General features: G+C 40.5%; 1 protein-coding gene across 1 annotated transcript in view; it reads left to right on the top strand.

Moving 5' to 3' along the window:
- DISP1 (dispatched RND transporter family member 1) overlaps window positions 1-12,778 on the top strand; it is a 449,492-nt gene that overhangs the window by 279,800 nt on the left and 156,914 nt on the right. The window contains exon 3 of the mRNA XM_044057950.1: window positions 9,510-9,637. Coding sequence (XP_043913885.1) covers window positions 9,510-9,637 — 128 coding nt within the window. The remainder of the gene's footprint in view (window positions 1-9,509; window positions 9,638-12,778) is intronic.

A 12,778-nucleotide genomic window follows, 5' to 3' on the forward strand; every position in this document is an offset into this window, starting at 1 on the left:
CAGCCTTAATGTCCAAAGCTTTCAGTTATGGAGGATATCTGTAGGCCACTTTTATAGAGGAGTGCTACTCCCCCACCCTTACGTTTTAATCAGTCCTGTCTCAGTATGTTATAACCAGGGGGGATAATTTCATTATCTTTATTTCCAGGTTTTAACCATGTTTCTGTAAGGCAGAAAATGTCAAAGGAGTGAATATCAAGGAGAGCATGAAGGTGGGCAATTTTGTTATTGATACTGCAGATATTGAGATGTGCTATAAGAAGAGAGTTGGAGAATTTGGTCAAGGTTGGCAGGTTTGTGGAAGTCGTATAATGAGTATTTACTAAAGATGCATTGTTAGGGCCTGGATTGGGGTGTATGTCCCCATCCTGTAGTGTAGAACTTTGTGGTTTTGAGAATGGGTTGTGTGAATAGTTAATAAGAAGTTTCCATTTTTTTTATAATCAGACTGTTGTACTTAATGTTAGTACATCGATGGTATTGTGGTGATATATAGCAGGGAGTGGAGATTGTTAATGTGTAAATGGAGACGAGAGATATCCACAGTGGTTGTTTGTTTTGGAGGGAGGTTGTGGAAGACGAGATTGGGCTTTTCAAGATAGGTTAGGAGATAGGCTGAGGTCAGGACAGGTAAAAATGTGGCTAGGAATATTAAGTTGGTTAGAATAACTTTTATAGTAGCTTGCATATTGTTATGTATAACTATAGAATTACAAATGAGGTAAATAGGGAAAGGATAATAAGAAGTGGTAGGAGTGGGAGAGACTAAGGTAGAGGAAGAAGTAGTGCTATTTGGAAAACAGTACTATTAAGTGGAGTTACTGGAGAGAGAGTTAGCGGAAGAGTGAGTGGCTAGGTGGAGTAAATTGTTTGGAGCAATTAATTGGTTGAATGAGTGAGGGGTGTGGTTTAGGAAGTCTAAGGTTAGGATCACTGGGGTGGGTGGGATTTGGGGGTAGGGTAGGGGAGCGGAGTGAGGCCCACAGGGCAAACGGAGTGGGTTCAGGCACAAAGACAGGTTTTGCTGGAGAACAATCAGTGAAAAGGGAGTTAGATCTATAGTAAGGTATCTAGGAGTTGAGAGTTTGATAGCAGAGTGAAAGGAGAGCTGTCTAAAGGCTGTTTCAGAGATAAAGCAATAGGCTCAGGAGTAACCGAGGCAAGAAGTAGGCAGAATAGGTTTAAAGGCTGATATCCAGGAGCAAGGTAAGTGAAGGAAAAACTGGTAGAATGGTATTGCAGGTAAGGTAAGTGGAATCTACCAAAAGACTTTTAGAGAATCTAAGGGTGGTAGAGGTGAGAAAAAAGAGAAAGTAATTTACAAGCAGGGGGGAGAGTTTTAGGTGAGAGATTAAGAAGGGTAAAGGGAACTTAAGTATGGAGACACAGTAGAAGGATTAGTTCTAACAGGCAGGAGGTATTATAAGAGAGACTATGGCTGCTGTTTGTCCTGCAGGGAACGCTTACATAACAAATTAGGACAGGATTATATTACAGTGTAACACAATAGGAGTATTTGTACATACTTTCAAGTGAATAACTCCTGCATTTCAAGGCAGTGAAATATGGGGAAGACAAGTCTCTTTCGAATCTCAGAAGTAGGTATTCAGGTGTCAGTGTTCAGGAGTGATCCTGGGCCTCAAGTATTTAGCAGGCGACTGAGGCTGGGGGGTGGGGGTATACTGGCAGGAGGGTTGTTTGTTTCAAGTGATTAACTCCTGCATTTCAAGGCAGTGAAATATGGGGAAGACAAGTCTCTTTCGAATCTCAGAAGTAGGTATTCAGGTATCAGTGATCCTGGGCCTCAAGTATTTAGTTGGTTTAGATTAGGAAGAAAGACTGGAAAATCAATTTGCAAAGGAACAATGGGAGGACATATATATGGCTCCCAAGTATGCAACAAAGATGTTCATCGTGTTTCACTGTTGCAGTCATTACACTTGGGTTATCCTGCTGGCAGGCTACCTGCAGTCTCCCTGAATTCCAAAGTCCTGGTCCGGCGTCTGTTGCTGTCGCCTCATCCCTGACGTCAGTGCGCCAGGGGTATATAAGATGCAGCCGACGCCATTTTCTTCAGTCTTTCTTGCCGCGTGGTGCCCGAAGCAAAAGCAGTTCGTAAGTGCCGGTCGGCGGACTCGTGAGATTTTCGAAATTTAATTTCAGATCCGAAGTCTTCAATAAAGCTAAGTACCCCATTGGGGAAACTTTTTCTTGCTCCAGACCGATGTAAGTAAAAGTTAACGATTGTATTTCTTGTGGGAAGCAAATACCTCATAAGAATTTTCATTCTTACTGTATTCCTTGCCTAGGCCCTGACCACGATGTTGCTAGTTGTCTGTTTTGTGCTAGATTTAACCAATGCACTATTAAGCATCGGTACAATTTTGCATTTCATTACTTTGGCCGAAGGTTTAACTATATAATGCCGTCGGAACAGCCAATGACCGGAGTTCATAAAAAGCGCAAGGACAAAGAAAAGGACAGGCATCCAAGCTAGTCGCCGGTTCTCAGTGAGGTGCTTTCGCAGCCCCTGACACCGGCTACCTCAGAGCCACAGGCCACCTCAGACTCCCACGTGGAGACAACTAGGCCTCTGGAAACTCAAGGCATTGGGCCTATGGAAACTAATCCCTCAGATGGGTCCAGAGCTGCTGAGCAGGCATCGGCTTCTGAGGGTGTTTTCAGACCTACACAGCTTTCTATAAAGCCAGCTACAGCATCCAAGACAAAGTCTAAAACACCTTTAAAGACAAAGAAACAAGTACAGCATTCTCCTGGACAGTCATCCATGCCTAAGAAACAGATACTTAAAATGGCCAAAGACCTAATTACTTTGATTAGGGGTTCCCATCCCCCTCTTGATAAAAGGCCTAGGCAAGACACTGGCTATGATTCCTCTGATCAGGTTTTCATTTCATCTGATTCCTCTTCAGAACAGGAATACTCTATTCCTCCCTATGAGGACTCTGATGTTGAAGAATCTATCCCTTCAGCCTCTCCTCCTGAGGACTATTCTTTTGGGGAAACCCTGCACACCATGAGGGAGCATTTCCACTGGGAGAGCCAAGATTATTCAGAATCCAAGAAAAGGCTCAGAGACTTTCTTTTATTGCCTCAACACAGACCTCTTGCTATTCCACCTGTACTAGACATTGTAGATGTATTTTCAGAGTCCAGTCTGTCTCCTGATTCTTTATCCTCTGCACCAGTTAAGCCAGATGGGTACTACAGGGTTCCAGATTCACATACATTTCTTTATAAAAACCTTGCTGCTGACCCAGAAGCTATATCTCAGTGTCCCAAAGGGGTCAAGGCTTCCACTGCAAAAAACCCTGTTCCCTCTGATAGGGATTCTAGAGCACTGGACAGATGGGGGGAAAAGTTTACACCTCTGCTACTTTAGCTGTAAGGGCTTTGAATTGCCATTTTCATATGCTTAAATATCAACAATACCTAATGTCTCTGCTTAAACAGAAAATGCTGACAAACTCTGAATGTCCTGAAAACAAGGAAATGCAGGATTTATTGCATGCAGCTGAGCAAGTGGGAAAGCATACTTTGCAATGTGGTTTTGATTCACTAGAGGCCTCTTGCAGGGCCGCAGTTACAGGCTCTGTCATTCGAAGGCATGCTTGGCTAAAGGAACAGACTCTGCCTGATCATGTTAAAGCAAAATTATTGGATGCTCCATTACAGCATGATACTTTGTTTGGTGTTAAGGCAGAAGAGTTGTTAAAGAAAATGGAGGATAAAGTGAAATCTATGACTGTAAAGGATTTCTTACAGGTTCAGCCATCCAGATTTAGCAGGAATTGGCCTTCGAACAATTGGTCCTTTCCAGTGTCAGGCCACAAAGAGGTAGATACAGATGCCCTAGAGGCAGATCTCAGCCCCAAGGCTCATACAGATCTAAACAATGGGGTGCTTCTGCCTCCAAAAGTGGAGAAGACAAATCACAATCATATAGAAAACAATCCCGATGACTTGCCACTGCCAATGCCAAGCACTTATCTTTTGGCAGCACCCTTAGGGGGAAAGCTAGCACTTTTCTCACAAAATTGGCACACGATCACCCAGGACAAATGGGTACTGAATATTGTTTCTCAGGGCTACAGGTTCCACTTTCACACCCTTCCAAAGGCATGCCAGACCTGCCACACAATCAATGTGCAGAGGCACAAAAGCAAATTTCATCTCTCATGGACATGAGGGCTATTCAGCGAGTACCACAGCAAGAACAGGGACAAGGATTTTACTCAAGGCTTTTCTTGGTACCAAGGAAGGACAATGCATGGAGACCAATACTGGACCTGTCTATTCTAAATACTTTTCTGGACATTCCAAAATTCAAAGTGCTGACACTGCAGCAACTTCTGCTCATGCTTGGCAAGAAGGCTTGGCTCGTAACTTTGGACCTCAAAGAGGCATGCCTGCATGTCCCAATCAATCTTGCAGAAGATACCTCAGATTCATAGCTGGCCCAATGCACTACCAATTCTCTGCACTGCCCTTTGGCTTATCTACTGCGCCCAGGGACTTCACAAAATGCCTGGCACCAATAATTGCATTTTGCAGACAAAGAAATTCAAATATATCCCTACTTGGACGACTGCCTTATTCAAGCAGAGAGCAAGGACATTCTGCTAAAGCATCTGGCATTTGTAAAAAGATTACTAATTTCCCTAGGGTACACAGTAAACAAAAATAAATCAAAACTAGTACCCTCTCAAGAGATAATATTCGTGGGTGCAAGCTTAAATACAACTGCCCAGATGGCTTATCTCACGCCAGACAAACAAAGGCAACTGACTTCTTACTTCAAAATGTTGGCAACAAAGACCCAGTTATCTGCAAGAAAAATTCTGCAGGCTTTGGGCTTCATGGCATTCTGCATTCTGCTAATCCAATATGCAAGACTGCATATGAGGAAGCTACAATGGTACCTAAAAAGTGTTTGGACTCAACATTGCCACAGCCTAGAAACATTAATTACCCTCATTCCCTGCCTGCAACAGGAATTTTAATGGTGGGCACTGACCTGTCACCACAACAAGGGACAGCCATTCATTTTACCCACAGCCAGGCAGACCCTAACAGATGCATCGGATTATGCCTGGGGGGCACACATGGCAGGAAAATGTATTAAGGGCATGTGGCCCGCAAGCCAAATGCATCTACATATCAATCAGAAAGAGATGCTAGCTGTACAGAATGCCCTGACAGCCTTCAAGGATCTATTACATCCAGGACAACTACTGCTAAGGACGGACAATACTACAGTCATGTGGTACATAAACAAGCAAGGGGGCACACATTCCTACCCCCTGTGCAGGCAAGCCATGATTTTGTGGAACACAACATTGGCCTGTCAAGTGCATCGGCAAGCACAATTCCTTCCAGGAAAGACAAATACTCTGGCAGACGAACTAAGCAGAAACCTCCTGGACCCTCACGAGTGGAAACTAGATCCACAAGTCTTCAGTATGATAACAAGGAAATGGGGATGCCCAGACATAGATCTGTTGGCCTCCCCTCACAACTGCCAACTACAGAGATTCTGCGCAAGGACTTATCACACTCAAGCAGGAAGGTGGATGCTCTATCATTCAGCTGGAAAACCCTGACAGTATATGCCTTTCCTCCACTGCCTCTCCTCCCCAAGGTACTCCTAAAGGTCAGACGAGAAGCCAAAAATTATTCTGATTGCCACAGACTGGCCACACCAGCACTGGTACCCAATCTTGAAGAGCTTGTCTCAAGGCCCAGCCTGGACTTTACCTCAAATTCCTCATCTTCTGACCCATCAAAACAATCAGATCCTGCACAGCCAACTCAGAACCTTAAATCTGGCTGCTTGGCAAATAATATAACCACTCAGAACACAACTCTCTAAAGCAGTTATGGATGTTATTTTGGAAGCCAGGAGGCCCAGTACCAGAAAATCCTATGCAGAAAAATGGAAGAGATTCAGTGCTTGGAATCAGACACAAGGAATTGACCCGCTTGTTCCAAATATTCCTCAGATTTTTCAATACATAACTGAGATGCTGGATAAAGGCCTTTCCTTCTCATCAATTAAGATCCATGCCACTGCCATTTCAGCTCATTACAATACGGAACCACCTATTTTTTCAATTCCACTGCTAAGACAATACCTCAGAGGGGCCATAAACATAAGACCCCCAAGGAGAGCACCAACACCTACATGGGACCTCAATTTTGTCTTGGAAAAGCTCACTCTGCCTCCTTTTGAACCAGCCAATACAGCCGAGATAAAATTCTTATCATGGAAAACAGCTCTGCTCCTAGCAATAACTTCAGCAAGAAGAGTCTCAGAGTTACAGGCATTAATGGCAGTGGAACCTTTTATCATTTCCCATCCAGACAGGGTTTCTCTAAGGACAAACCCAACATTTATGCCAAAGGTGGAATCCAGTGTGGCTCTTAATCAAACCATTCATTTGCCTACTTTTTATCCAAATCCCCAGAATAAAGGGGAGAGACTTCTGCATTCTTTGGACATACATAGACAGCTGCACTTCTACCTGGACAAAACTAAAGCTTTCAGAAAAACTGAGCAACTTTTAGTGGCATGTGCTGCAGGATCACAAGGAAAGGCTATCTCAAAGCAGACTATTTCAAAATGGATAGGACACTGCATTCGTTTCTGCTTTGCATTAGGCCACATTCTACCAGGGCAGCAGCCACATCAGCAGCTTTTCTCAGAGGAGTACCAACCAAGGAAATTTTGGAGGCTGCAACTTAAGTTCAGTGCACACTTTTACCAAGCACTAACACTTACCTCTTTACTCTAAATCCAGAGCAGGCTTTGCCACTGCATTTCTGCAGGGCCTCATAGCCACTCGTAATTCTATTTAGACCCAGCCGCCCAACCTCAGCTTTGGGATTCAACCCAAGTGTAATGACTGCAACAGTGAAACACGATGAACATAGTACAGTTGTGTACCTGCCATAAATGTAGATGTTCGAGTGTATTCACTGTTACAGTCCAGGTTACCCACCCACCATCCTCCTTTCTTTGCTGGGACTTATCTGTACTTCTCTATTCTATACAACCTTTGTGGTGTATTTGCTTGTAGATGAAGGTTTTGTTTATTTTAGTGCATGCTTTTTATAAGCAATGTTTTTAGCCTACCCTTTTGGGGGCACCTGACATCTGGGGCAAGAAAAACTGAAGAAAATGGCATCAGCTGCATCTTGTATACCCCCTGGAACTCTGACGTCAGGATGAGGCGACAGCAACCGACGCCGGACCAGGACTTTGGAATTCAGGCCGACTGCGGGTAGCCTGCCAGCAGGATAACCCAAGTGTAATGACTGCAACAGTGAATACACTTGAACATCTACATTTATGGTAGGCACACAACTGTACTTTCAGAAGGTTTAGGATTTTTGCTTGGCAGTGTTTGCGTAGCTATTTTTGTATCCCAAGCAGACTTCAAAGAAGTTTTCCTCAGGTTGGCAGCAAATGATATGATGGTGAAGAAAGAGACAACTTGGAACATGTTTTGGGTAGTGGAATGTATTGGCAGAATTCCCTATATAGCACTCTGTCATAAATATTGGGGGAGCAAATGGCTGCCACTAAGGAAATGATCATTTTGAGCTGGGACATGGCATCTGAATTATCTAGACATAGTAAGGCCTTGCTAAGTTTAATTCTCTTGGCTGCCAAAAAGCAATTACTAGAAATTGGAAATCAAAATCTAAGCCAACTGTATTTGATGTATTAAATATTGTAAATGAACTGGAAGAGGGATCTTAAGAGAAGGGAAGGAGCAAATTGAGTAGAAATAAATGGAATGTGTGAGAACAGTGTATGCAGAGTAATGCTGAGGAGGAGTAAGATTTATGAGAAGGCAGGAAGTGAGCAAGTTATGTTATATTGGACCGAGTGACAGTTGTTATAATGAAAGAAAACATGTAATTAATGTATGTAAATGGGAAAATGTTTATATGGCTTGTTTTCTTTTGTGTTAGTGCATGTGTGCCTAAGTATTAAGTGATACTTTAGTAAAGGTGATAAACATCACCTCTCCTTAGTCTTTCACGTATTAAATTTTAATCAACATGCGGTTGTTACAGCAGTTGTTTACACTTGCCAGTATAATTTTCTTTATAGTTGTGGTAGCTTTAATGCAAATATAATTTTGAATCTTTGAATACAGTTTTGCAAAGTCGTACTTTTATTTAGGCAAGTAGCAGTGACGCTTAAGAACATTTTTTGTGACTGTGGCAGTAATTGTTGCATAGTCTGCATTGTCAAGGTTCCTGAGAGACAAAGTAAATCCATGTGGTATGTGGTGAAAGCATTTCAAAATAAGAAAGAAAAAAAACAGACCTCATAACAGTTACCTTGAGCACAGGACAGTGACAAAGTCTAATGATCAAGGAACCATTGAGAGATTATTTGCTAATGTATGCAATCCTGATTAAAGTTGAACCATTCTACATTATTTATGGAGATCTGCTTCTAAAGGTTGTTAAAGATTAAAAACTGTCACCTTCTGTTTCTTTTAAGTTATTGTTTCTGATCACTTAAGTATATCCCATTGCTGTTTAGCCTGAGTTATCAAAGAAATTAACTGCGGGCTTGTCACCTCACATGCGGTGTACTAGCAAACTTTATTATTTATTTATTTATTTTTTACCAAAATACACATATATATATATATATATATATATATATATATATATATATATATATATATATACACCTAGTAGTTGCTTTGTTTTTATTTTCAGTTGCTTTTAAGTATATTAATTAGTTCATGTGTAATGCGAGTCATTTGACACAGTGTCTCAGTGGCTCTCATTGCTACCTTACAGAGCTTGGTCCTCCAGTTCATTTCTCAGCTGGAGTAGTTTGTGAGGGGAATCTTCATGGATTTTCATTCAGATGTTGCCTCCTTTCCCACACCCCAAAATATGGTGTAGGTAAATTAACAATCCACCTATTTCCCATAGGTATGTATGCTATGTGTAAGTGAGGTTGTTTGTGCATCCTGTGATGGACTGGTACCCATCCTAGACTGTGTTCTCTCTGCCTTTGTGTCCTTTCAGTGCTGGAATAAGCTCTAGCTCTGGGGCACCTGCTTTGGAATTAAGCAGATAATCAAGGAATTCAAGTAATAACATTTTTCTTATTTCCTTTCATTGTCCCCAGCCAAGCCTATGTCATATATACAGTTATTTACTTTGTCTTTACTTTTAATTGCTCTTGAATATGTTAAGACAGTAGTATTATGTAATAATTTCCTCTCAACTTTACATACGCAAGTGTTTGTCATTTCTGAAAAATGTTTCTTGGGCTACATATTTGCAGTCATCAGATAATTTTCTAACTACATTTTCTGGACAGATGGAAGTAGTCTCATAATACTTTTGAATATTGATGCCTCTTTATCTTGTTTCTATTTAATTTATATGAAGTGGAGTAAAATAACATTGTGACCCATTCTGAATGACCTTTTTCATTATTTCCTGAGGGTTTTGAACCAAGAGGTACAGAAATCGGTCAGAGACTTGTCACTTGGAATAACATGGTGAAGAATACAGGGTACAAGGCAACACTAGCAAACTATCCTTTTAAATATGCTGATGAGCAGGCAAAAAGGTATGTGTTCTAAATGGTTGTAAATGTTTTTATAACTTCTTTTAAGCAGGCATTTTATAGTGTGGTATCTCTAGTTGAATGTACAATGCAAACATTCCTTGGTTTACTGTTCCTCTTGGAACAAGTGTGTAATGCAGTTAAGTTACAAGACTTAGTTTGATTTTTAATTTCCGTGGGTGGTTAATATAGACTATGGATAAATGTGCAGTAAGGTTTTTATGGAGATACGTATGCTACTGATACTACTGAATGTCCAGGGGGTTGTGAGCATGAGATTAAAGGGCATGTGCCTTGTGCCACCTGTGCCCTAGCCCAGCAATCAAGGAGCCTCAATCCTCACCACTCACACCAGTGAGGGGCGTCTCATATAGGAGTAAAGGATAACAAATACACACAGTAAAGTGCAATTTCCATTAAGAGCACACACAGATCACAGTCAGTCCGAGGCTGGTCGCTACCTTGCTCTCCAGGTCCCCAATAAGACTCCCCACTGACACAGCTATAAGGTCTAGATATCAGCCTAGCTGGGCAAGGTAAAACCTCCAGCACCCTCTCTGTCCAACCAGTGCTTCATGCCCCTGCCAAAGTAGCTGACACACACACACACACACACACACACTTTGAGATAAGAGTTTGTACAACCACACAGACACTCATGGGAAAGGCTGGCACAGGTTCTCCAGCTTTGCCCCTATTACCCAAACTGTACGATAGTACCGCCTGCCACCACCCAGCTAATATTTATCAGCTACTCAAAGGCCCTTAAAAGGGTGTCCAATTTATTACTGTGCAATATTATTATCCAATTGGTAGTATAACTAAACAGTCAAGGCTTATTAGAGTGACTTGGTACAGTAATCACTATAGATATGCAATGTACTCTAGAGCTTAAATTATCTCTATACAAAACAGCCACAGTTGAAAGGTTTTAAAATATTTAATAATTAACAAAAACACAAGACAATACTTCTTACTACACAGTGCTAGTCTGAGATCACAGAGAAATACTTAAAATTCAGTAGTACACTTCTGATATCACAGAAAAAAACATTTGTTTCTAGTTATTTCTGAAAGAAAACACAAGTCTGAGATAAACTTGCATAAGAAAATAGGCAGAGTGCTGATGAGTCGGATGGTCAAGACAAAAAATCTTAAAGCTCTCTGTTTCTCTCTATTTTTAAAATCACATTCCTGGTTCCCATTACATCATTCTTCACACTTCCGTGGGCTCCGAGGCTAACAGAAACTACATTTACATTCTTAACATCTCCTTGTGTTATCTTGCAGCTGGTCAGGAAGCAGAGCAATAAAAATACATTTGCATGTTTAAAACTAGCAATTTTAACTCTTGGTTAAAACATTAGAAAGAATGTCTTCATCTAGATGGGCTGGAGCCGACTTTAGATCAAAGGGTCACAACATGCTTTTATTTGGTCAGTAGAGAGCACTGTTGTGACATTTTTTACAGTTCCACACCTAACAGCAGTTTTTCCATTTAAGACAACAAGCCTGTGCCTTACATTAATATTTACAAATGATAGAATTATCTATAAAATTCTATCTGGCTAGGCTGGCAGCCTTCACATGCCTTATAATCCTTGTTCATGTGCAAGCGATTGCACCTTCTTGTGCTTTTTTTTTTACACTTGTAAAATGAGCATCTGTATTTTATTTTATTAACTTATTTTGCAGTTTGAGTTTTATGTTGTGTAGTTTGTGTAATAATTGTATGTTTTATGGTATATTTTAATGTGTAGTAGATGTTCAACTTTTAGATCACTTGTTGCAGTAGCTTAAGCTAGTTGGGTCTTACGCCCTGCCACTGGCCAACTTTCAAAGCTTTAAGGTGCCTTCTCTCATGATTTTCAGTGAAGCTCCATATGATGACGGACTATCAATGTCTTCAGTGATTTTTTTTTTTTGCCACTAAGAACCTCTGCTTTGGGAGGGCTCTGTGGAACTGTTAGTTTGCTAACAATCATTCAAGACCTGCCAAACAAGCTCCTGCTGGAGACAGCCTTACACTAAAATACTTTTTCTGAGGGAAAACTTGGTCTTTTTTTCCTGATTAATTTTTTTTTTTTTTTTTTGGAATGTCACTGTCAAAGGAAAAATATACTTTAAAAATGATCAGTACACGGTAGGTTCAGGTTAAGGCACTTTAATCTTGCAGCAATGAGACAAAAACGTACTAATACAGAGTTTGTCTAACTAGAATCAGGAAATACAGGCATTTTTATACATTTTCTAATAAGACATTGCCTACCAAGCTGACATAGTAAATCACAAGTTTTAACATCATCATTTCGTAGTGCTTGTTTATATGATTTTCTGCTTGTACTATCAATTTTTCTGAGAAACTTCCTAAGAAAAACAACGTGGCCTTGGCTACCACCGGTTAGATATATGCAATGTTACCATTCAAGGTACTATGGCTAATTTGAGCACAAAGCAAGTATAGATTGCAGTTCATTTCTCCAACAGTCCTTTGTCTATGTGATCTCTAACTTCTGCAGCTGTACGTGTTCTCATAGTTCGAACAGAGCTGATTGTTTAAAATCATTACATTACAGAATATAGTATTGTTCATTCTTTGCTTCCTGACCTAACCGATAATCACCTGCTTCTCAAGTACATTTCCAAAAGACATAAACATGAATATTGCTATAATAGCAATTACTAGGTCAGAGGGCATCTTGCAAGGTTCAGAAAGCACACTGCAGTTTCAAAAGCATCTTTTAGTCTCATATGAAATTCAGCTGTATATAAAATAGTGCATATAAAATAGAATGAAAAATGTGTTAACTCATTTGGTTTCTAATTAGCATTAAGCATACACATTAATACATATTTTTCTGACATTTCCCCCCTGTTAATACTTTTTAATTCTATTTTCAAAAGAATAAACAGTTTGCTTCTTCTCCTAACCTCTTCCATTCAGGATTTGCTGTTAAGAGAGTCATTCAGTTTAAACTTATGAAAGTGTTTCATTTTTCAACAATTCTTCAATTTTAGTCGTTTGATACAAAGTCTCAGAAACTGATATATCTATAAATTCTTTGATTAACTTTTTCATGCAGGGAATACCACAACAAATACATGCTCCTAATAGGAGTAATCCCACACAAATGGCAATCAGGA

This window comes from Protopterus annectens, chromosome 1.part2, assembly GCF_019279795.1.
Source record: "Protopterus annectens isolate FY-2018-M chromosome 1.part2, PAN1.0, whole genome shotgun sequence".
NCBI classification, from domain to species: Eukaryota; Metazoa; Chordata; order Ceratodontiformes; family Protopteridae; genus Protopterus; species Protopterus annectens.